Genomic DNA, 25,872 nt, shown 5'->3' on the forward strand with positions numbered 1-25,872 from the left:
CAACCTGGTGTGACAAATTTATCACATGGTATTCCCTGTCCTACATCGTGGAAGCTCGGTTAGTCATATCGATACTCTACAGTGTCATCCAGACACGGAGACTTAGGAAATGGCGAAGGAAAGCCTCCCGCATTCCGGTATATACCCTCAGACCCCCTATTTTCGGACTTCAGCAAACCCCCCACTCGCTTTAAGTGAATAAAGTGCATCGACTAATTTTTTGTTTTGTTCTAATAAAGGTGTGAAATTCTGTACTTGACCGCCAAGATACAGAGACATGTAATGCTGCTATTGTATAGTTTATAATGCAGTAAATTCTTTTAATTGACTAAGGATAGTTTAGAGAAGAATAGTTAGAGGACCCGTGTTTTAATTCTAATGCATGCCTGAATGTTATAGCGCTCCTTAGGATTTTATAATAATGTGATGTATATAAAGCAATTTAGGTAAAAGTTCCAATCCATAGGACAGAGTAGAGTAGAATAGAACCTATCCTTGATTGCGGGTGCTCGACTTAGACAGAGAACAAAGAAGACTCAGTAATACGATCCTTCACGCTTCGCGTTGAGGATCACAAGGAGGGTGTGTAGCCATCTGGGATGGCCACTGTCGGAACACAAAATGGACACTCACAGAGACTATAGGGAAATGTGGACAATACTAAGCAACAAGCAGGCACAGTGCCTGAATGTATATTTGGAAAGCAGTCAGCAGACGGAATCAAAACTCTGGGTCTATTAACATATTGATGGCTCATCTCCAAGGAACAAAGGACTAATACTCAGGTAGCCGATACTGTCGCAGACATCCCAGCGCCAGTACCCCAACCGAAAGACACAAACAAAGCAAGGCCAACGGCCAACTAGGACACGCCCAACCATCAGGGCACCTACCCCTTTATTGGTTTAGATCGATGACAAATGATCAAGAAGCTGCCCAATTAATTGGGACCAAGTTTAAGGCCCTTCTAAAAGCACGTGAAGCCCCTCCAAATATAAGAAGGAACTCCCACCAGAGATTCACTCTCTTGTATTCGGCTCTCAAGCGGAGAGACCTATCCACCAGCATCATCAGAAGCAAGTAAGTTCAAGATCAACGCTCGCTACCAGACAGACGACCTTAGCTGTACTCCTGTTACCTCTTCGAACCCAACAGCCTCAGATCCGAACAACGGCCATTGTTCCTCTGACCTAAGTGGGCACCCGAAGTTAAATATAGGCGTTAGTGTAGCCACCTGGGTTGGTCAACTCCCGACTTAAAATGGAGAACAGCAAAGGCTGCAGGGAAATTCAGCCAACAGAGGCAGAAACTAGCAGGTGCAAGTTTACTGTGTATTAAACTCTGCAAAAGCCCAGACAGCATTGATACAAGCAGCCATCTGCATAATAATGTAGCAGCCATCTACATACTAATAAGCGATCCCCAGGAACAATCGAAACATTTGGGATAAACAAGGCCAAGCCAGACTCCTCGTGCCGTTCCTGAAGGAGCACGGCCGAAAGGGTGCGGTCTGTGCTTGCTACCTCTATCGGTGACGGTGTTCGGGCTCCCCCAGTTGGGTCTGCGACACCCTTTGGGATAGGTCCGGACAACCGGTAGTTGCAGCAAAGATACGGGGACAGCCCATCGAGTTTCTCTGGGACACAGGAGGGTCCCACACAATAAATTCCTCCACCATGTTTCAAAAGGACACATGGCCCACTACAGCCACTATCACCCTCAGCGGCTTTACAGACCACTTACAGCAGGGACACATCACAACCCCTGTACCCATTCAAATCGGCAACATCACCAGCAAGCACCCCATAGTTTTAGTCGACCTGCCCCACACAGCAGAACACATTTTGGGCATAGACTTTATGAATTCCCACAACCTATCCTTTGATCCAGTCAACCAATGTGTCTGGAAAATATCAAAATCTGCAAGAGCCCCCGCAACGCTCACAATAGGTGAAAACGCCAACAAAATTAGCGCTGTTAGTGAATTTTGGTTTAACCCGACTACAATTAGCACGGACAAGCAGGTTAGGGCAGTGTTACAAAAGAACAGGATAGCATTCACGACCCACAAACCAGACTGTGGCCGGATGACTGGTTCAGTACAAATCACAGGACCTGACCCTAGACCCCAAAAGCAATATGGATTTCCCCAAGAGGTAGAGGGAGAAATTGCAAAAGTAATCGAAAGCTTATTAGAGCAGGGCGTACTTAGATCAGTAGCCTCCACTAATAATACCCCGATTTGGCCAGTGAGAAAGCCCGATGGATCATGGTGACTGACCATCGATTACCTGGAACTCAACAAAATCACCCCCGCAGCAGCCCCCACAGAAGCAACAAGTCCCGAGACCATGCTCAAGCAGGGACTCAATTCCCGATACTTTACGGTTTTGGACATCAGTAATAGATTCTGGTCCATCCCATTGGCAAAGGCGTGCCAGTACAAATTTGCCTTCACGTTTAAAAATCAACAGTACACGTGGACATGCCTTCCACAAGGATTCCACAACTCCCCCTCCATTTTCCACCGACAGCTGGCAAATGGTTTAGCCAAATTTTCTCGCCCCGAATGTCTGGTCCAGTACGTAGACGACCTACTACTGCAGACAGACACCAAGGAAGAGCACATCGAGCTTCTGTCCGAACTCCTGGAACTCCTACAAGCAATTGGATGCAAAGTAAACCCCAAAAAGGCCCAGATTTTGGAACACAAGGTGATATATTTGGGTACAATTATCACGCACGGTAACCGCAAGATAGAGCACAAAAGGATGGACTCGATTGCTAAATTGCTCCTTCCCCAGAACTTTTCAGCCCTCCGGTCATTTTTAGGACTGGTTGGCTACTGCCGAAATCACATTGACGGTTTCGCCAGCAAGGCAGCACCCCTCTCAGACTTCCTAAAGAAGGGAGCCCCCTGGGAATGGCTTCCGCAGCATACAGATGCTGTGGATGCGTTGAAGCAATCACTCATAGCAGCCCCCGCACTACAAGTTCCAGACCCTCTTTCCCCTTACGCTAGAGAGGTAGCAACCACAGACCACACCCTTTCGGCAGTGCTCCTTCAGGAACGGCACGAACAGTTAGTTAAGGCCCGTGGCTTACGCCTCCAGAATTTTAGATGCTGTGGAGCAAGGATTTTCAGGCTGTGAAAGGCACCTGCTCGCAGTTTTTTGGGCAGTACAGTATTTTTCTTACATTACCGGACTGAACCCCATCACAATTCTCACGGAACACACCCCCACCCAACTTTTACTGGACGGACGACTTAAGGACGGTACAGTTAGTCAGATTGGAGCAGCCAGATGGACCCTTCTTTTGCAGGGACGGGACATCACTGTTAAAAGGACAAAGACCCACACGGTTTTAGCCGATAACCTACAGTACCCCGGAAGCTCCCATGAATGTGAAATTATCTCTCCACACCACAACACAGTCCCCTTTATTGCTAAAACACCCCCAGAAAGATAGGTAGTTCAACCCAGAGCCCCAAGCACACAGACACGTGCGAACCCATTAGGATATATGTGGATGGATCTTCCACAGTATTAGAAGGGAAGCATATAACAGGATGCGACATTTACGTCGAGGATGCGCAGGGACGCGCCTGAGAAGAAATAGCAATAAAACTTCCAGAACACTTAAGCGGGCAGGCAGCAGAACTTGCGGCCATCGCATACATAGTGGAACACACAGATTCCTTCCCCAGCCCAGTAGACATATATTCGGACAGCCTCTATGTCTGCAACAGCCTTACGGAAGTCCTACCCCTGTGGAAAGCAAGAGGATTGGTTTCCGGAGACGGAAAACCCCTCCCTTCAGCCCCATTGCTCCGTCACATTTTAGAGCAAGCACAGAACAGGACTTTTGGAATAGTCAAAGTTCGTAGTCACCATCGTTCCTCCCCCCCTGGAAATGTAAAAGCCGACGCACTGGCTAAAGCAGGTTCCAGGCACGGATATTTTGGGACACCCCCCGAAAGCGCACCATGAATGCAGTTCAGGTCTCGCAGACTAATATCGAGGATTTAGTGCAGGCCCAGAAGCAGGACAGCAATCTCAGAGAGATTTTAAAAGGAAACTATCCAACCCCCTATGATAGGTTTAAAACGCTCTGACCACACATGACGGTGTGGTGTTAAAAGACACCCTTTATGTGGTTCCTGAACAGGAATCAACTGATTTGTTCATTCCATGACAGTCATGGACATCAGGGAATCGATCCAACTACAGCCCACCTCAGGCAGCTCTGTTGGTGGCCGAGTTTAAAAGACGATGTAACTCACTACGTTGAGAATTGCCTTATCTGTGCCCAGAACAACCCGGACAGATACACCCAAAAACTTCAACTCAGTCACACCCGACCCGTTAATGGCCCCTGGACTAACCTCCAGATTGATTATATTGGACCATTGCCCCCTTGCAGGAATGGTTATAAATATGTACTCATGGTGATAGACACGTTTACAAAATGGGTGGAAGCATTCCCATCCAGAACGAACACTGCAAAGATCACAGCCAAGGTCCTAACCCACCACATCTTTACGAGATGGGGACTCCCCCGCAGCATTGAATCCGACCAAGGTTCCCATTTTACGGGACGTGTCATGAAGAACGTCCTCACGATATTTGGCATTACCCAAAAATTCCACATTGCATACCACCCCCAGTCAAGTGGTATCGTGGAGCGCATGAATCGGACCCTAAAATCAACCCTCAGAAAAATGGTCCAGCAAAACAACACCACTTGGGATTCGGTCCTCCCTTTTGCACTGATGTTTCTGCGAAATACGGTTTCCACATCCACAGGTGACACCCCACACACTCTCATGACTGGACGCCCAATGAAAGGCACAGACTTTTTATTAGGATTAGATTTGACCAGCCCCGAAGTGACGTCCCTCACACACGAGAAAGCAGTAGAACAATAATGGCGAATGTTAAAACGGCTCAGCTAGCAGCCGCAGTGAAATTGGGCACAAGAAAGAAACAGAGCAAGGCCTGTTTCGATAAGACAGTGCATGCGACTTGAGTTCAGTGTAGGACAGCGGGCGAGATTCTCCACTCCCACGCCAAAACGCCCACGCCGTCGAGGTTCACGACTGCGCGAAACGACTCCTATCCCGACCAATTCAGGGCCCGATAATGGGCTAGGAGCGGGGCCGCGTCATCTACACGCGCCAGGCCTTGTCGCCGCGTAAAGGCGGCGCCAGAAACATGACGTGGCTGGCGCGGGGAATCGCCATTTTTGGTGTCTCTGGCGATTCTCCGGCCTGCGGAACTCGACGGGGTCGTTCCCGCCGCTTGGGAGAATCGCGGGAGGGCTTCGGACCAGCGTCGCGGGAAATTTTGGCGGCCCAGGCGATTCTCCCAACCGGCGCGGGTGTGGAGAATCGCGCCCAGCAAGTCATGCTCTCCGTATACAACCCCAGCACATTCCTGTCACCAAAGTATTCGGGTCCGTACTCCATTGCGGACAAAGTAAGCCCTTCCGTCTACAAAATAAATTACCCCAACGGAAAGACTGCGTGGTTCCATATCAACCAGATGAAGGCATATGGAACACAGTCTAACCACGTACATCATGTCATGCTCAACGCAGCAGACCACGCCCCGCCCACGTAACCCTACCCTCCCCCAATACGTCCAGCCCAGCCACGGACTCAACCTCGACTCCACCCCCAAAATATAGACTCCGCCCCGGAACGCCCACAGACAGCAGCAGTGACAGCGACTGACTCAGACAATAGCCACAGCACGCCTCCCTACTATCCCCATGCAACAGGACCAACACCCAGCGAATCTGACCACGATTCGAGTAATTCCTTCACGATCACTTTCCTAAACAAACCCCACCACCGACCTACAATGACGACCCCGATTCCGTCCCCACAGAACTACACACCACCTTTTGGCACCGAGATAATTCGTACAGACTCGTCCGGAACGACGAGAGCGATCCCAAATCACATCAAGCAGCCTTATCAGCCCAGATACACTCGAGAGTTTGGCATCCGGGAGAAGATGACGACTTTGAGGCTGACTCCCAAAACGAGAACCCCTTTGCGACCCTGTTCGCAACCGAAAACTAAGGTGTCCAGGAACCGCTTGGGAGAAAACGGTGTCCTTTCTGAAGGAACCTGCAGCATGTTTGATGTTGTTTGTACTTGTACTGTTAAACGTTGTATGTTAGACCGGAAACGTTTTTTCCCACAGCCCCACGCCTTATTTTTTCAGCCGAAACCTCGGAGAACTGTCCGCAGAGACTTGTTAATGTCCCAGACGCCAGTTCAGAGGAACTCGTCTGTCGACAGATACACAGACCCCCGTTTGTAACTGCCCTTCTGGTGCGAAGGAAGAACCAATACGGCAACCCCCCACGATGACTACATTTCTTGCCCGTTCTTGTCGGTTGCTCAGACAGTGGAGAAACGGCATTGGGACCTGCCCTGCCTGGGAACCCCCTCTGGTCAGCTATGCTCAGGTAGGGCACACACGGCATTGGTCGCCGTCCTACCGTGGGACTCCATCCAAATCTTACCCATCGCGGCACAAACGCACCTCATTTCAGCAATTTTCTTCAAAAAAGGTTTGTTTTATTTTCAGGTAACCCTTAGATTGCCAACCCTCTGCTATTTACATCCTCAAACATTTGGATTGTAAACCGCACAGTCTGCAAGACGGCTCGCACTGGTTCAGTATTTGTAAGTGTGTCTTGTCCTGAAATTCAGTTTTTGGAGAAAAAAAAAAAATGAGGGAGCCACACATAGTGACCAATTATAATGGGAGTAATTGGCACTAAAGGACAGACAGGCTATCATACGAGATATTAAACCAAGATAGTAACAGACATTATGCTTGATCCCGCAGAACTCCAGGACCAGGGAAGAGAAGAGAAGAGAAAAGAGAAAGAAGAAGAACCATGAGGACATCCTCCGTGTGGCTCATCACCCTAATGGACATTTGGTTGCGCGCGAACGCGAGCTCCCTGACCTCAACCCCCAGCCGTTAATGATTCACTTCCCCATAGTACCCAGAGCCCAGTCACAAGCGACACCACACCATCTTGGTGTGACAGGTTTATAACGTGGTACTCCCTGTCCTACTTGATAGAATCCCTATTAGTATTGGTGATACTCTGCTGCATCGTGCAGACTATTTGTCTGAGAAAATGGAGAAGGAGAGCCTACCACGCTCGAACCCAGGTATATAGGATCAGATCCCCTATTTTCGGATATGACCAGACCCCCGCGATCTATAATAAAGAACATTCGTTTGCGTTTTTGTTGTGAATAAAGAAATGTTTCATGAGCGATTGTACAATCCTGAGCTTCACTGCCAAGCCAGAAAAATGTGTATAATGCTGCTATGAGTTTGTGTGTATTGTTTAGGAAGTTAGTATGATTGCATGTTTGAGTGAGTGCAGTTTATTAAGGATAGTTAGAGGTACCGATTTTCTTGTTTTGCAATGCATGTCCTGTTTGACATAGCGCCCCTCAGAATTGTCAGTTAAAAAATTTCTTGCATAGTTATGGTCAGTGTAGAGGCCATAGAAGAGTGCTCGCTGGGTCAGGGAATGAAGAACAACGCAGTTATGTGATCTTTCACGCTTCGCGTTAAGATCACAAGGAGGGCTGTAGCCACCTGGGTTGGCCAACTCCCGACGTAAAATGGAGAACAGCAAAAGCTGCAGGGAAATTCAGCCAACAGAGGCAGAAACTAGCAGGTGCAAGTTTACTGTGTATTAAACTCTGCAAAAGCCCAGACAGCATTGATGGAAGCAGCATTCTGCATAATAATGTAGCAGCCATCTACATACTAATGAGCGATCCCCGGGAACAATCAAAACATTTGAGGTAAACAGGGCCAAGCCAGACTCCTCGGCGCCAGCAGGAGCCAACACAAAAGAGGTTAACGGACACCTCAAGACCGCCAATCGAGCAGGGAACTGCTCCAGTGTAGGAGAAATCGAACCAAACGATTGGAACGAAGTCCAATCACTTGGAACCAGGTACAGGGTCCGCCCCGAAAGGCGGGAAGCCCCTGGGGACTATAAAGTTAGGCCCCCAAGTTCAAATCGTCCTTCTTGACCGGGTCACTCAGCAACGCGAACCAACCCTAGACAGTGACCGGTTCAGCTGCCTCCAAGAGCCCGTAAGTCTCAAGTCAACGCTCGCTACGAGATAGGCACTCTTAGCTACCAGTCCGTACCAACTTTTGAATCCCGCAGACTCAGAACCCGAACGAAAGGCCATTTGTTCCCCTGACCTGATGGGCCTGTCCGAAGCTAAGTATAGGCATGTTAGTTATAGAAGTAGAATTTATGCATGAGTAGCGATTACTGTGTATAATAAATGTGCTTTGATTTGAATCTTACTAATTGGTGTATTGAGTTATTGATCATTACTTGAACCTCGTGGCGGTATCATAAAGATACCTGGCGACTCGAGAGCAAAGGTTATAAAACAGAGCCAATTGAACCAACCAAATGTTAGCAACATTAGTGATAGAGATAGTTTAGTTTGTAGTATTATCGTGCATGAGTCGATCATACTGTGTGTAAATAAAGTAGTATTGACTTTGAACTAATTAACTGGTGTATTCATAGATTCATAGAATTAACAGTGCAGAAGGAGGCCATTCAGCCCACCGAGTCTGCACCGGCTCTTGGAAAGAGCATCCTACCCAAGGTCAACACCTCCACCCTATCCCCATAACCCAGTAACCCACCCAACACTAAGGGCAATTTTGGACACTAAGGGCAATTTATCATGGCCAATCCACCTAACCTGCACATCTTTGGACTGTGGGAGGAAACCGGAGCACCCGGAGGAAACCCACGCACACACGGGGAGGATGTGCAGACTCCGCACAGACAGTGACCCAAGCCAGAATCGAACCTGGGACCCTGGAGCTGTGAAGCAATTGTGCTATCCACAAATGCTACCGTGCTGCCCTGTTTACCTGTTGGCTCTTTGATCAGTATTCGGGTTGAACCTTGTGGCGGTATCGAGAGATACCTGGCAACTCTGAAAGTATACTCATAATTAGGATTAAGAAAGGCGACCATATTGACTGCTATATTTATAGCAAGTAAACAGAGCAACAAACCTAATTGTTACTCGACTCTTGCCCCCAATAAGTCCTAGCAGAGGTGCCAGAGGCTGTATCTCTATACTCCAAATTACAGTGCTGCATCACTCTTATTCAGAGATGTCACGAGGCAGACAAATTTATCAAAACAGGTATGTGAACAGAATTCAATGTTAAAATATTTACGTTAAATTACAAAATACACAATATTCTTCGAAACAGAGACACTCACTTCCATAAATTAAAGCAGAACTACAGAACCTCTGAATAGTTGCATATTCTAATTAAATGAAGCTAAAGGGGTTTTAATTGAGCAACAAAAAATGGGTAATTTCACTGCTACGTGTAAATTAGAGTTTACCACTGCCCCACTAAACAGGGTGAACTATAAACTACACCACTGCCCCTCCCCACCACCATCATGCCACACTCAACAGGTAAAGGGAGGTAGAAGTGCAAATATGCTGGTAAACTGCTGAGAACCTCTGAACCACAAGTCCGAAAGACTTGTTAGGTGAATGGGACATATCTAATTCTCCCTCGGTGTATGCGAACAGGCGCCGGAGTGTGGCGACTAGGGGCTTTTCACAGTAACGTCATTGCAGTGTTAATGTAAGCTTACTGGTGACAATAAAGATTATAAAAAAGGGCAGTAATAGTAGTAGCATATACAAGTATATGTCTTAGGAGTAGGACAAACGGCCCCTGAAGCTGCTCCACCATTCAATACGATCATGGCTGATCTTACTGTAACCTCAACTCCACTTTTCCACCTACCCTAGATAACCTTTCACTTACTTGCTTATCAAGAATCTATCTAGTTCTATCTTTAAAATATTCAAAGACTCATGTTTTTTGAGGGAGAGAATTCGAAAAATGCAACCCTGAGAAAACATTTCTCCTTAAATGGGAGACCTGTTGGGCTGGATTCTCCGCCCCGCCGGCCACATTTCTATTTCTCCCTGCCGGCAGGATGCTCCATTACGCCGGCCGGTCAATGGGGTTTCCCATGGTGGGGGAGCCCCATGCCATCGGGAAACCTCCGGGCTGCCGGCAAAACGGAGCATCCCACCAGCAGAGAATCTAGCCCCTTATTTTTAAACAGTGCCTCCTTGTTCTCCATTCGGCCAAAAGGGGAAACATCCTTTCCACATCCACCCTATCAAGACTCCTCAGGATCTTTCAATCAATTTGCCTCTTATGCTTCTAAGCTTCAGTGGATACAAGCCTAGCCCATCCAACCTTTCTGCACAAGAGAATCTGCCCAATTTATATATTATTCTACTTAACCTTCTCTGAACTGCTTCCAATGTATTTACATAATTCCATAAACACTGTATGGAATTGTTTCATATGTGATCTCACCAATGCCTTGTATAACTGAAGCATAACCAATCTACTGTTGTATTCCATTCCTCTTGCAAAAAACAATAAAATTCTATTAGCTTTCCTAATTAATTGCACAATACATTTTCAATTCATGCACTGACACCCAGATCCCTCCGAATTTCATCTGCAATCTCTCACCATTTAGATAATGTGCTCCTTTTCTATTCTTCCTGCCAAAATGGACAATTTCACATTTTTCCACATTATACTCCATGTCAGGTTTTTGCTCACTTGTTTAACCTCGCTAGATCCTTTTGTAGCCTCCTTCTCTCCTCTTCAAAATTTACAAAGGTGTCATCAGCAAATTTAGCAACCACAACTTCACTCTCTTCACCCATGTCATTCATAGAAATTGTAACGAGCTGAGGCCCCAGCACTGAACCCTGTTGCACACCACCGGTACGTCTGGCCAACCATAAAGTGACCCATTTATGCCCACTCTCTGTTTCAACTACCCTAATACTAACCAGGATAAAAGTCACTGTAAAAAGGTATTCATAAAATGCATTCAAAAGAACATTTTGAGTGAGTGGGAGAACATTTTTGTCATACTGATCATAACTACATTAAGGGCTGGATTCTCCTTTTAGGAGACTATGCTCTGCTGTCGAAGCAGTTTGCAGTGGCGCTAGGAAAGGTGCCCTGAAGCGATTCACTCTCCCCAGCCAGGCAAATGTATGCATGGCGAGGAGCGCAGGGGATTCCGTTCAGAGTCCTGCTATCGGGCTGCCATTTTGAGTGGCTGGCCCCACCATGGGAATTTCTGGGTCACCCTCCCCCTTAGCACAGATGCATGAGAGTGACCCCCCCCCCCCCCTTCCAACACCCCTATTCGAGACTATCCCTCAAATCAGTCATCCCTTCCTGGAGTGAAACACAGCCAGAGTGAGTTCGAAGCTTCGGAATTTGAAACAGAGTGAGAATTGATTGGCAAGTCTTTCCTTTTTTATAAGTTTAGTAATCCAATTGAAACATTAATAAAGGAGCTGCCCCATGCAGATAACTGGGTGTCAGCTATCTGTCAATCACCTGAAGCCTGATTAGGAGGTAAGAGGTGTCGATTACATACTTTTGAAGTATAGCTGATGTGCGAGTCATCTCAGCCCAACTCAACTCTATTTAAGAAACGGGCCTCAAATCACACTGAGCTTTGCGCATTAGCAGTGGGAGAGACTACGGGCTGAATTCTCTGCCGTTGGGATTCTCCGTTTTGCTGGTAGCCCGGGGATTTCCCGAAGGAGTGGAGCTGCCTCACAATGGGAAACCCCATTGACCAGCAGGCAAAACAGAGAATCCCAACGGCATGCTGAACCAGAAAACAGAGAAACCCACCTCACATCCAGAGTAAGACACAATCAGAGTGAGTTTGAAATTCGGGAATTTGAAACAGTAGGAATCTGGTGCAAAGCGGGAAGAGCTGCTTTTGGTTTTTTCTCCTTGCTTTGTAACTTTTAATTCTTCAGAGTGGTCTTGCCCTGCTGCAGCAGTTAAAGCCACAAGGGAGAGAGCGGATTAGTAAGTAGTGGGTAAAGTCGGTAGGTTTTTACAACTTTTATCACTTATAGTTTGAAAATATTTTGTGGTTTATAATCTGCAAGGGCTATAATTGGTAGTAACGAGGACAAGGGAAGAAGGGTCCTAGAGAATTGGATATAATCTAATAGCAAGCATCTTCCAAAGCTTTAATTTAAAAGGGGTTTGTCATGGCAGAAGAGCTCAAAGCCTTAGTTTACTCCTCTTGCTCCATGTGGGAAGCAGGACACAGACCAGCACGTGTGCAGGAAGAGTATCCAGCTACAGCTTCTGGAAGCCTGGGTTTCGGAGCTGAAGTGGCAGCTGGGTACACTGTGGAGCATCTGTGAGGTGGAGAGTATAGTGGATAGTACTAACAGAAAGGTGGTCACACCACAGGCAGGAAGGGAATGATTGACCACCAGGCAGAGCAAGAGAGCTAAGCAGGTAGGGCACAAAGCTCCTGCGGTCAGTCCCTTGTAAAACGGACATATCGCTTTGGATACTGTTAACGAGAATGACTCAGGGTATATCGGAAGAATACACGGCTGAAGAGTTAGTGCGAGAGGGAGGGTTTCAGGTTCCTAGGGCATTGGGACCGGTTCTGGGGGAGGCCGGACCTGTACAAACTGGACAGGTTACACATAGGTGGGACCAGACTTCACAATGTAAGACATGAATAATGTACTGGAAGATCTGAGAAACACAGTTTCAGTGAGGAACTGAAGGAAATTGGTATTAGTAAAGAAATGGTTTTGAAGAAATTAATGGGATTAAAGGCGGATATATCTCCAGGTCTGATAATCTTCATCCCAGAGTATATAAGGAAGTGGCCCTGGAAATAATAGGTCCGTTGGTGGTCATTTTCTAAAATTCTTTGGACTCGGGAGTGGTTCCTACAGATTAGAAGGTAGCTAATATAACCCTGCTATTCAAAAAGGGAAAACAGGGAACTATAGACCAATTAGCCCACGATCAATATTAGGATAGTTGCTAGCGTCCATTATCAAGGATTTCACAGCACAGCATTTGGAAAGCAGTGGCATAATCTGAGAAAGTCAGGGAAATCATGCTTGACAAATCTACTAGAATTCTTTGAAGGTGCAACTAGTTGAGTTGACCAGGGAGAACCGCTGGATGTGGTTTATTGAGACTTTCAGAAGGCTTTCGACAAGGTCTTACATAGCAGATTACTTATTTTTGGAAATATTTTTATTAAAACTAAGAATTTTAGTACAAAACCGCCAAAAACACAGAATAACATTGAAACAGTAAGAATCTCCTCCCCCATCCTCTCTCTTTCCTTACAAATGTAAACCTTAGTTACCAAGACCCCCCCCTACGCACCCCGTCCCCCAACAACAGCTAACAGTGACCAGCTCTTAAAGTACAATATAAACAATCTGCGGTAAAACCATTCCACTGATCATCTCAAGGTAAACTTAAACTTCGAGATGTAAAAACACCAGTAAGTCATCCAACCATGCTTCGGTGTTTGGCAGTGTAATCGACCTCCAGCCCAGGAGGATCTGGCTCATTGCCCCCAGTGAGGCAAAAGCCAGGTCATCTGTACCTGCCCTGAGTTCCGGCACAACTGAAACCCCAAATACCGCCACCAATGGGCAAGGCTCCAACTCATTGGATTACCGACATAGTCTCAAAAAAAAGAAAAGGACCTCCAGATGTCCGCCAGCTTTGATCATGACCAGAACATGCGTGCATGATGTGCCGGGCCCCCAGACACCGATCGCATCTATCAGTCACCTCTTCAAAAAATCAACTCATTCTAGCCTTCATAAGGTGTGTCCGGGACACCACTTTCAGCTGGATGAGACTCAGCCTTGCACAGGACAAGGTCGAGTTCACCCTCCTCAACAGCCGACTCCAAACCTCCTCCTCTTCCAAGAGTGGACCCAGCTCCTCCGTCCACTCTGCCTTCACACTCTCAACAGAGCCCGTCTCCTCTCCCATCATCCGCTGTCTGATATGCTGTCCGCCTCCGAACCAGTAGCGGGATAAGATCTTCTTGAGCAAGGTAGAAGGCTGCTTTGTCGGAAAGGCTGAAAAGTACTTTTTGATCCATCTGGGCACCTGGAGGTATCTGAATCCATCAGCATCTGTGAGATCATATTTTTCTTTCAGTTCCCCATAGCTAGGTGAACCGACCTTCTAAAAATAAGTGCCCACTTTCTATAAAACATTTATCCTTTTATTCCCTACATTTCACATCCGATCTTGCAGATTGGAATAACTGATTCGCACTGATAGAGGTTGGCCTCAAGGCAGCCTTCAAGTGAAACGGTGGCAGAGTTGCCTCCAATTTTTAAAATTTTTTTAATAAAAGTCTTCAATAAATTTAGAGAACCCAATTCATTTTTTCCAATTAAGCGGGAATGTAGCATAGCTAATTCACCTACCCTGCACATCTTTGGGTTGTGGAGGCGAAACTCATGCAAACACAGGGAGAATGTGCAAACTCCACACGGACAGTGACCCAGAATTGAACTTGGGACCTCAGCGCCGTGAGGCAGCAGTGCTAACCACTGTGCCACCCTGCTGCCCGCCTCCAAGATTTCAACGTGGTTACTACTACTACTAAGTTAGTTGAATGTTTCTTTGGTACCACCGGTAACAGAGTGATACCAGCGCCACAAAGCTTGCTCCCCTCACAGAGTCTGCTTCCACCAAAACGAAAGCTCATCCAAATCTCCAAACTACTCTAGCACCTTTTCAGCATTAGCTGCCCAATAATATTATTGAAAGTTTGGCAAGGCCAAGTCCCCCAATTGTCTCTCCCTCTGGAGCAACGTCCTCCTGACCCTTGGGACTCTTACCTGCCTAAATAAACCCAGTCACCAGACAGTCAACCTCTCTGAAAAAAACCTTGGGTAAGACTATCGGAAGGCACTGGAATAAGAATAAAAATCTTGAGTAAGATGTTCATTTCAACCAATTGCACTCGGCCCGCCAGGGATAATGGGAGACCGTCCTATCTTTGCAAGTTCGCTTTGTCCTGCCACCAGATTTGTATAACCCGACCTCTGGAGTGGAGTTTCCCCTAATCCGTTACTATCTGGACATCCAAAAATCAAAAATGACTTCCAGCTAGCCGGAACAGCACTTCCCTAACCCCCACCCCCCAAAAAACATTGCAAGACTTCCAAAATGTTATCCATTGATGCCTCCGAATCCTTCACCTATAACAATGAGATCCTGTGTTCCACCACACCTCTAACTATTCCTCCCCAGTATTCAAGGATCTCAGGGACATGGCTAGTGACTCTATTGCTAGTGCAAACAGCAAAAGTGATAATGGACATCCCTGCTTGGTACCCCGATAAAAACGAAAGGGGCAGAGGTCAATTTGTTAGTGCAAACACTGGCAAATGGGACCATATATAACAGCTGCACCCACGTGACCAAGCCCAATCCAAATCCAAATTTTTCTAAAACTGCAAACAGATAATCCTAATCTACCCAGTCAAAAACCTTCTCTCTATCCAGCAAGATTATGGTCTCTGGGACCCAACCCTCCTCCAGAGCAAGCACCACATTTAACACGTTCGCTGTCAGTCTTCGCCCCTTAACAAAACCAGTTTGGTCTTTCCCCACCACCTCTGGCAGACAAGATTCCAATCTTAATGTCAGCACCTTGGCTAACAACTTCGCTTCCACATTTAATAGGGAGACTGGACGATATGACCCACAATCTAAGGGGTCCTTTTCGTTTTTTCAAGAACAGAAGCCTGCATCAGCATCTGTGGCAAAGCACCTCTCCAAGGAATCCCACATTGCAGATTATATGTAAAGTTCAAGCGTTTGGAATGGATATAAGGAGACACACAGTCAGTAAGGATTATATTAATTGGCGTTTAGAAGAGTGAGTGGGGATCTCATAGAAACCGAGAAAATTCTAACAGGATTAGACAGGGTAAATGGTGGGAGAGTCGGAGCTTGGGGTCATTGTTTGAGGATAAGAGGTAAATATTTTAGGACTATGGGGAGGAAAAATTTCTTCACCCAGAAAGTAGTGAATTCACAACCACAGAAAGTAGTTCAGGCCAAAACATTGTGTAATTTCAAGCAGGAATTAGGTATAGCTCTTGTGGCTAAAGGAATCAAGGGATGTGGTGGCGGGTGGGGTGGTAAAGAGACAGGATCAGGGCATTAAATCTGATGATCAGCCATGATCATAATGAATGGTGAAGCAGGCTTGAAGGGCTGAATTGCCTCCTCCTACTTCTATTTTCGTTGCAAGTGTTTTCACTTAGTTCTCTCAGCAGGAAGCATTTAACTGCTTTTGGTGTAATCAGGAGTGGTCAATCATGGCTAGATGTTCACAAGCATTTCTATACCCATGTCTGAGGCAGCAGGTGTAAGGGACAGGTGAGTGAAAAAAGCATTGATTTTTCAATGTTTCTGCCTAGACCGGTCTTTAGATTCCAGGCAGGGGTGACTGATGGGATGGGGGAGTCTGGTGGGGGTCTCTGTTGGGGGCAGGATTTGCCCTCTGATGGATTTTTGGGGTATCTACCTTAAATACTTACCCCTTTGGTCCACCGCGAGGTCCAGCATGCCAGGGCCAGGCTTAAAAATACTTGCACCAACCCTCGCCCTTGTGAACCTTGACCAGAGGGCCCGAGCATCACGGAGGCATGCAGAACCTGGTGTCCAGCTTGTAATAAGATTATAATGAGTTTAAATGACTCATTTGCAGCCTCCCACTGGTGGGGCGCGAACCTCGATGCCGCCACCAGCAGGGAACCGGAGCATTGCATTGGGGTTTGTTTTCTCAACCACCCCCCCCCCCAGAGATTCTCCATTGCATCGGGAACTCCACTACCGGCAGCAGAGAATCTCCCGTTAAATCTAATGGACTAACGGATAGGCGGAAGATAGACCAGGAGTAAAAGTTCTAAATTGGAGAAAGCCCAATTTTTGTTGCTTGAAGGTAAATCAGTGGCAGAGCAATGGGAGGTATGTCCAGAGTAGGTAGGGGTCAGAACAAAGGTTACTTGTTCTTCTTCATTGACATGTAAGGAAAAAAGGGTGGGACTCCTAAATCATGACCACCCTGGTTATCAAAGAACATACGTAGGAGATTAAGGTAAAAAGGGAGGTTTATGCCAGATACTGAGATTTCAGTACAGCAGAAAGCATACATGAGTACAGAAAGTGCAGGGTAAAATTAAAAAGGAAATGAAGAAAGCAAAGAGAGTACATAAAAAAAATGTTGGCAAGCAAAACTCAATGTTTCATTAATACACAAAGAGCAAGAGGATAACTAATGAAAGTGTAGGACCAATTAGAACTTGTTCTCAATTAATACTTTGCTTTTATCTTCTCAAAGTGGGAAATGATGCTACAAAGAACAAAGAACAAAGAAATGTACAGCACAGGAACAGGCCCTTCGGCCCTCCAAGCCCGTGCCGACCATACTGCCCGACTAAACTACAATCTTCTACACTTCCTGGGTCCGTATCCTTCTATTCCCATCCTATTCATATATTTGTCAAGATGCCCCTTAAATGTCCCTATCGTCCCTGCCTCCACTACCTCCTCCGGTAGTGAGTTCCAGGCACCCACTACCCTCTGCGTAAAAAACTTGCCTCGTACATCTACTCTAAACTTTGCCCCTCTCACCTTAAACCTATGCCCCCTAGTAATTGACCCCTCTACCCTGGGGAAAAGCCTCTGACTATCCACTCTGTCTATGCCCCTCATAATTTTGTATACCTCTATCAGGTCGCCCCTCAACCTCCTTCGTTCCAGTGAGAACAAACCGAGTTTATTCAATCGCTCCTCATAGCTTATGCCCTCCATACCAGGCAACATTCTGGTAAATCTCTTCTGCACCCTCTCTAAAGCCTCCACATCCTTCTGGTAGTGTGGCGACCAGAATTGAACACTATACTCCAAGTGTGGCCTAACTAAGGTTCTATACAGCTGCAACATGACTTGCCAATTCTTATACTCAATGCCCCGGCCAATGAAGGCAAGCATGCCGTATGCCTTCTTGACTACCTTCTCCACCTGTTTGGCCCCTTTCAGTGATCTGTGGACCTGTAAAATATGCTAATATTGCAATAAAAGAGGTATTAAATATTGGATGGGATAAACATAGAAAGTTGGAAATATTAAGGGGTTTGACACCTTTGAATGTAGATAATTCACCAGTTAAGAGAAGCTGGAGAAGAAATAGCAACAGTAGTGACCATCATTTTCCAATCCTCTCTGGCTACAGGTACGGTGCTGGAGAACTGTAGGAATGATTGACCAAGTAATTACAGATCATCAGCCGGTCCTTGGTGATGGTCAACTTATTGGAAAACGTTTTGAGAGACAGGATGAATTGCCATTGAGAAAGGCAGGGGGCCATCAGCTAAAAGTGTCTGACTAACTTGACTGAGTTTTATGAGCAGGCAACAAGGAGGATCGATGAGGATAGCATATTTGATGCAGACTACATGGATTTCAATAATAATAATCTTTGTCACAAGTAGGCTTACATTGCAATGAAGTTACTGTGAGAAGCCCCTAGTCGCCACATTCCGGCTAGATGAATTCAGAATGTCCAAATTACCTGACAGCACGTCTTTCGGGACTTGTGGGAGGAAACCGGAACACCTGGAGGAAACCCACGCAGACACGGAGAGAACGTACAAACTCCGCACAGACAGTGTCCAAACCGGGAATCAAACCTGGGACCCTGGCTGTGAAGTCACAGTGCTACTGTGCTGCCCTGTCAACAAGGGTTTCGACAAAGTGTTGCATAAAAGACTGATAAGAAATGTAAAAGCCCAGGGACTCCAAGATAAATTGTCAAGTTGGATTCAAAATTGCCTCAGTGATAGGAAGCAAAGGCCAATGGGTGTTTTTGTGTCTGGTAGGATTTTTCCAGTGCTCAGTATTAGCTCCTTTGCTTTTTGTTGTACATTCAATGAGTTAGACTTAAATGAAGGGAGCATGATGAAGAGGTTGGTTGATAATGAGGAAGCAAGTTGTAGATTGCAGGAAGATATCAATGGACTGGTCAGGTGGGTAGAGAAGTGTCAATGACATTCAATCTGGAAGTGTTAATGCACTTGAGGGCGGCAAACTAAAGATTACACAATGAAAAGTTGTCCTCGTGCATGGGTCGCAAAATGTTGGTTTCCAGGTGGGTAAGAAGGCGAATGGAGTTTTGTCCTTCACTGCTAGAGGATTGGAGTTTAAGACGAGGGAGGTTATGCTGCAACTGTATACGGTGTTAGTGAGGCCACACCTGGAGTTGTGTGTTCAATTTTGGTCTCCTTACCTGAGAAAGGAAGTACTGGCGCTGGAAGGTGCGCAGAGGAGATTCACTAGGTTAATCCCAGAGCTGAAGGGGTTGGATTACGAGGAGAGGTTGAGTAGACGGACTGTACTCGTTGGAATTTAGAAGAATGCGGGGAGGGGAATCTTATGGAAAAATATATAATTTGGAAGGAAATAGATAGGATTGATGCGGGAGGTTGTTTCCACTGGCGGGTGAAAGCAGAACTTGGGGGCATAGCCTCAAAATAAAGGGAAGTAAATTTAGGACTAAGCTTAGGAGGAATTTCTTCACGCAAAGGGTTGTGAATCGATGGAATTCCCTGCCCAGTGAAGCAGCTGAGGCTCCTTCATTAAATGTTTTCAAGATTAATATAGATAGTTTTTTGAAGATTCTCTGGTCCGGCACCAGAGTGCCAGAGCCAAAACGGGAGTATTTTACACCGGCGCCGGCTCCGAGACCCGATTCTCAGGTCCTGGGGGGGCTAACACGGAGCAGGAGCGGCCCATGCCGCTCCAGCTGTCGGTCCTGGCGTCAACCCGGCGCCAAATGGTGCAGGGATCCAGGAGCCGGCGCGGAAGAAAAGAGATCCACAGCCAGAGAGGCCGGCCTGCCTATCGGAGGGCCCCGATCGCGGGCCAGGCCACTACAGAGGGCCTCCCCGGGGTTGGACCCCCCATCGCCCCCGGACCCATCAACCCAGAGGTCCCGCCGGCCCAGAGCATGTTAGAACGGCGCTGGCGGGACTCGGAATTTTTCGGATGACCACTCTTCACGTTCGGGCCGGAGAATCTCGGCGCAGCCGGTGGATCGCCGCTATTGCTGTCTCCGCCGATTCTCCGTGCGGCCCGGCGCCATGCGCACCCAATTGGCATCCAATTCGCACGGTCCCCCGCCGATTATCCGGCCCGGCAGGGGGTCGGAGAATCGCACCCATGGTGTTCGGGCGGGAAAGTGGAGCGGAGTCCACAAAAGATCAGCCATGATTTCATTGAATGGCGGAGCAGGCTCGAAGGGCCAGATGGCCTATTCCTGCTCCTATTACCTTGGGTCCTGACTGCCAAAGCAAATCTTTTTTGCGCCAGTCAAGAAAGTCTTCCGAACAGGAGGAGGACAAAGGAAACGCTTCAAAGACACCTTGATGGCTTACCTCAAGAAATTCAACATCAACGTCAACATCTTGAGCAAAGGGAGACCTTTGCTCAGAAGAGGCCTACTTAGAGGAACCTCCTGATTGAAGGGACACAATTCTTCAGCAACAGCAGACCCGGAAAAGGAGTCTGAGAAAGGAATACCAGCAGTCTAGAGTGCAAAGACCCATCCCACATCCTGGAAAGACTTGCCAATTGTGCAATCGAAGTTGCGGCTCTAGGATCAGGATCATCAGCCACACAAGAACCCACAGAACCCATGATTCTTAGGTAGACAATCATACGTGTTAGTGCGAGATCGTCAAAGAATGCCCAGGTTCAGTAACCAGGATCACTGGAATTTCAATAATAGAAGTTAGATGGCAAGTAAAGCTTATTGAAGTCATGTCTTTTATAATAGCTCTTCTCTCCCTAATTATCATGAAATAGTCCTCAGCCATCTTATACCTCTGTTCAATTATTCAAGTTGAAATACAATGACTTATTTGTTTCTAAAAGTAAAATGTAACCCAAGGACTTGCATACCCTTTGTACCCCCACAATAACAATTCAATTACTTAATGAAAATAAGATCATGGTGGGAGGTGATTTTACAAATGGAATAAAAAGCAATTTTGTTGGTTTGTAATTTATGACAGAACAGAACATACAGCACAGAATGAGACCATTCGGCCCATCGAGTCTGCACCGACCCACTTAAGCCCTCACTTCCACCCTATCTTTGGCTTTGATCTTTAAGTCATCTTTGTCTACAGGAATAGTGCCAGAAGACTGGAGGATAGCAAATGTTGTCCCCTTGTTCAAGAAGGGGAGTAGAGACAACTCCGATAACTATAGACCAGTGAACCTCACTTCTGTTTTGGGCAAAATCTTGGAAATATTTATAAGAGATAGGATGTACAATCATCTGGAAAGGAATAATTTGATTAGAGATAGTCAACACGGTTTTGTGAAGGGTAGGTCGTGCCTCACAAACCTTATTGAGTTCTTTGAGAAGGTGATCAAACAGGTGGATGAGGGTAAAGCAGCTGATGTGGTGTATACAGATTTCAGTAAAGCGTTTGATAAGGTTCCCCACGGTAGGCTACTGCAGAAAATACGGAGGCATGGGATTCAGGGTGATTTAGCAGTTTGGATCAGAAATTGGCTAGCTGGAAGACAAAGGGTGGTGGTTGATGGGAAATGTTCAGACTGGAGTCCAGTTACTAGTGGTGTACCACAAGGATCTGTTTTGGGGCCACTGCTGTTTGTCATTTTTATAAATGATCTGGAGGAGGGCGTAGAAGGATGGGTGAGTAAATTTGCAGATGACACTAAAGTCGGTGGAGTTGTGGACAGTGCAGAAGGATGTTACAAGTTACAGAGGGACAGAGATGAGCTGCAGCGCTGGGCTGAGAGGTGGCAAATGGAGTTTAATGCAGAAAAGTGTGAGGTGATTCATTTTGGAAGGAATAACAGGAAGACAGAGTACTGGGCTAATGGTAAGATTCTTGGCAGTGTGGATGAGCAGAGAGATCTTGGTGTCCATGTACATAGATCCCTGAAAGTTGTCACCCAGGTTGAGAGGGTTGTTAAGAAGGCATACGGTGTGTTAGCTTTTATTGGTAGAGGGATTGAGTTTCGGAGCCATGAGGTCATGATGCAGCTGTACAAAACTCTGGTGCTGCCGCATTTGGAGTATTGCGTGCAATTCTGGTCGCCTCATTATAGGAAGGATGTGGAAGTATTGGAAAGGGTGCAGAGGAGATTTACCAGAATGTTGCCTGGTATGGAGGGAAGATCTTATGAGGAAAGGCTGAGGGACTTGAGGCTGTTTTTGTTAGAGAGAAGAAGGTTAAGAGGTGACTTAATTGAGGCATACAAGATGATCAGAGGATTGGACAGAGTGGACAGTGAGAGCCTTTTTCCTCAGATGGTGATGTCTAGCACGAGGGGACATAGCTTTAAATTGAGGGGAGATAGATATAGGACAGATGTCAGAGGTAGGTTCTTTACTCAGAGAGTAGTAAGGGCGTGGAATGCCCTGCCTGCAACAATAGTGGACTCGCCAACACTAAGGGCATTCAAATGGTCATTGGATAGACATATGGACGATAAGGGAATAATATAGATGGACTTTAGAGTGGTTTCAGAGGTCGGCGCAACATCGAGGGCCGAAGGGCCTGTACTGCGCTGTAATGTTCTATGTTCTATCTCCGTAACCCAATAACCGCTCCTAACCTTTTTGGTCACGAAGGGCAATTTATCATGGCCAATCCACCTAACCTGCATGTCTTTGGACTGTGGGAGGAAGCCGGAGCACCTGAAGAAAACTCACGCAGACACGGGGAGAATGTGCAGATTCCGCACAGACAGTGACCCAGCGGGGAATCGAATCTGGGACCCTGGCGCTGTGAAGCCACAGTCCTATCCACTTGTGCTACCCATTTCACAGAGATGCTATGCTATAACTGGACTTGAATAAATCTGTACAAAGTGGATTAAGAAAAGCAATATTAATTGAAATACATTCACAATTAAAGTTAACAGTTTCACATCTGCTACTTAGAAATGAAACTTCGTGGAATGGAACCAATCAATTTACCATCCAGTAAATCGATTTTCAAATGTATAAAAATACTGGACAAGAGATGCATTGATTTGGCCAAAATGTGATGAAAGGTCAAAGGCAGTGTCAAGTATGAAATGTTTTCCTCCGCTCTCTTTTCAAGCTAAATTAACAAAGTTAACTATTTTTGGTCAGATATGTTCAGAATGGGTTAACAGACCTTCCAATTAAATACTAATTTGATGTTAATTTATCCAATAGAAGTCACTGATATATAAAGGGGTTATAGGTGTGTGGTAGTATGTATTAGGGGTCATGTGGGACTGGAAGCCCTAATGTCATTGGCTGACAGATCCCGGGTCCTGGTTGGCCGTTGACCTCTAGCTCCGCCCTGAAGGCGGAGTATAAGAAGCCGGAGTCCTCCCCCGCAGGCCATTCTACTATCGAGCTGCGGGGGAACAGACACGCTTAATAAAGCCTCATCGACTTCACTCTATTCGTCTCTCGGAGTCTTTGTGTGCTACAATTTATTAAGCGTGTCTGTTTCTCCCGAACCCTCCACGCTTCAGAAATCCGCCACTCCTCAGTGGAAAAGGAAGCCCAAGCCATAGTGGAAGCTGTGCGACATTGGAGGCATTACCTGGCCGGCAGGAGATTCACGCTCCTCACCGACCAACGGTCGGTAGCCTTCACGTTCGATAATGCACTGCGGGGCAAAATCAAAAACGACAAGATCTTAAGGTGGAGGATCGAGCTCTCCACCTTCAACTACGAGATCTTGTATCGTCCCGGAAAGCTGAACGAGCCGTCCGATGCCCTATCCCGCGGCACATGTGCCAATGCACAAATTAACCGCCTCCAAACCCTCCACGAGGACCTCTGCCACCCGGGGGTCACTCGGTTTTTCCACTTTATCAAGTCCCGCAACCTCCCATACTCTTTAGAGGAGGTCCGTACAGTCACAAGGGACTGCCACATCTGCGCAGAATGCAAACCGCATTTTTTCAGGCCGGATGGTGCGCACCTGATTAAGGCTGATTAAGTTCCAGCGGCTACTAAAGGAAGGCATAATCCAGGCCAGCAATAGTCCCTGGAGAGCACAGGTGGTAGTAGTGAAGACAGGGGAGAAACAAAGGATGGTCATAGACTATAGCCAGACCATCAACAGGTACACACAACTAGACGCGTACCCTCTCCCCCGCATATCCGACATGGTCAATCGGATTGCCCAATACAAAGTCTTCTCCACCGTGGACCTCAAGTCCGCCTACCATCAGCTCCCCATCCGCCCAAGTGACCGCAAGTACACAGCCTTCGAGGCAGACGGGCGATTATACCATTTCCTAAGGGTCCCATTTGGCGTCACAAACGGGGTCTCGGTCTTCCAACGGGAGATGGACCGAATGGTTGATCAACATGGGTTGCGGGCCACGTTCCCGTATCTCGACAATGTAACCATCTGCGGCCACGACCAGCAGGACCACGACGCCAACCTCCAAAAATTCCTCCAGACCGCCAAAGCCTTGAACCTCACGTACAACGAGGACAAGTGCGTTTTTAGCACCAACCGGCTAGCCATTCTGGGCTACGTAGTGCGCAATGGGATAATAGGCCCCGACCCCGAACGTATGCGCGCCCTCATGGAATTTCCCCTCCCGCACTGCTCAAAAGCCCTGAAACGCTGCCTGGGTTTTTTTTTCATACTACGCCCAGTGGGTCCCCCAGTTCGCAGACAAGGCCCGCCCCCTAATACAGACCACGACCTTCCCTCTGTCGACAGAGGCTTGCCAGGCCTTCAGCCGCATCAAAGCGGATATCGCAAAGGCCACGATGCGCGTCATCGATGAGTCCCTCCCCTTCCAGGTCGAGAGCAACGCCTCCGACGTAGCTCTAGCGGCCACCCTTAACCAAGCGGGCAGACCCGTGGCTCTGTAGATTGCGCTGGAAATCTAATCCCAGTAATGTGGGGGCGCAGAGTTGGGGAAGGACGTGTAGTTTGTAGTTTTTGAACTCCCTCCCCTGCACTGTCCTCTGGAACGTCACTGCCGACCTGGCTGGCGGCCCCAGGACCCATCTTGCTCCGAAAGCATGTGCGGGCACACAAGGCGGACCCGTTGGTCGAAAGGGTTCACCTCCTCCACGCGAACCCGCAGTACGCTTACGTGGAGTACCCCGACGGCCGACAGGACACGGTCTCCCTGCGGGATCTGGCGCCCGCCGGCAACACACACACCCCCCCCGACACCATTCACCCAACCCCCCCCCCCTTCCTGCCACCGCCGCACCCCGCGACCGCCCCCTTCCCAGGAGGATCGGTTCCCCTCCCCTCAGGCCCGACCAAGAATAAAGCCCAAGCTGAAACCGTAAGGCTCCCGGAGACGACAACACCGGAACAAGCACCACCACCGGGGCCGAGGCGATCGACACGGACGACCAGACTGCCCGACCGACTCGTGGCGTCGATCTAAATCAATATATGGACTTTTCACAAGGACATTTTGCTTTTTCTCCCGATACCTTCTGTAAATAGTTGAAACAGGACAAAATTGTACATACTGTATTGCCATATGAATGTTTTCCTCCCAGGACCAGCCCTGTAAACCCTTACCACCATGCGAAGCATCAACCCGCCGGGTTCATTTTTGACAAGGGGTGAATGTGGTAGTATGTATTAGGGGTCATGTGGGACTGGAAGCCCTAATGTCATTGGCTGACAGATCCCGGGTCCTGGTTGGCCGTTGACCTCTAGCTCCGCCCTGAAGGCGGAGTATAAGAAGCCGGAGTCCTCCCCCGCAGGCCATTCTACTATCGAGCTGCGGGGGAACAGACACGCTTAATAAAGCCTCATCGACTTCACTCTATTCGTCTCTCGGAGTCTTTGTGCGC

The 25,872-nt window shown here is 47.4% G+C and overlaps 1 protein-coding gene across 1 annotated transcript in view; it reads right to left on the reverse strand.

Annotated features, from left to right (window-relative positions):
- The window catches only part of ercc5 (excision repair cross-complementation group 5), a 211,813-nt gene that overhangs the window by 183,365 nt on the left and 2,576 nt on the right, over positions 1–25,872 (reverse strand). Inside the window, exon 3 of the mRNA XM_072475900.1 lies at positions 11,819–11,959. Within this exon, the coding sequence (XP_072332001.1) occupies positions 11,819–11,959 (141 nt within the window). The remainder of the gene's footprint in view (positions 1–11,818; positions 11,960–25,872) is intronic.

Source organism: Scyliorhinus torazame, chromosome 15 (genome assembly GCF_047496885.1).
Source record: "Scyliorhinus torazame isolate Kashiwa2021f chromosome 15, sScyTor2.1, whole genome shotgun sequence".
NCBI lineage: Eukaryota > Metazoa > Chordata > Chondrichthyes > Carcharhiniformes > Scyliorhinidae > Scyliorhinus > Scyliorhinus torazame.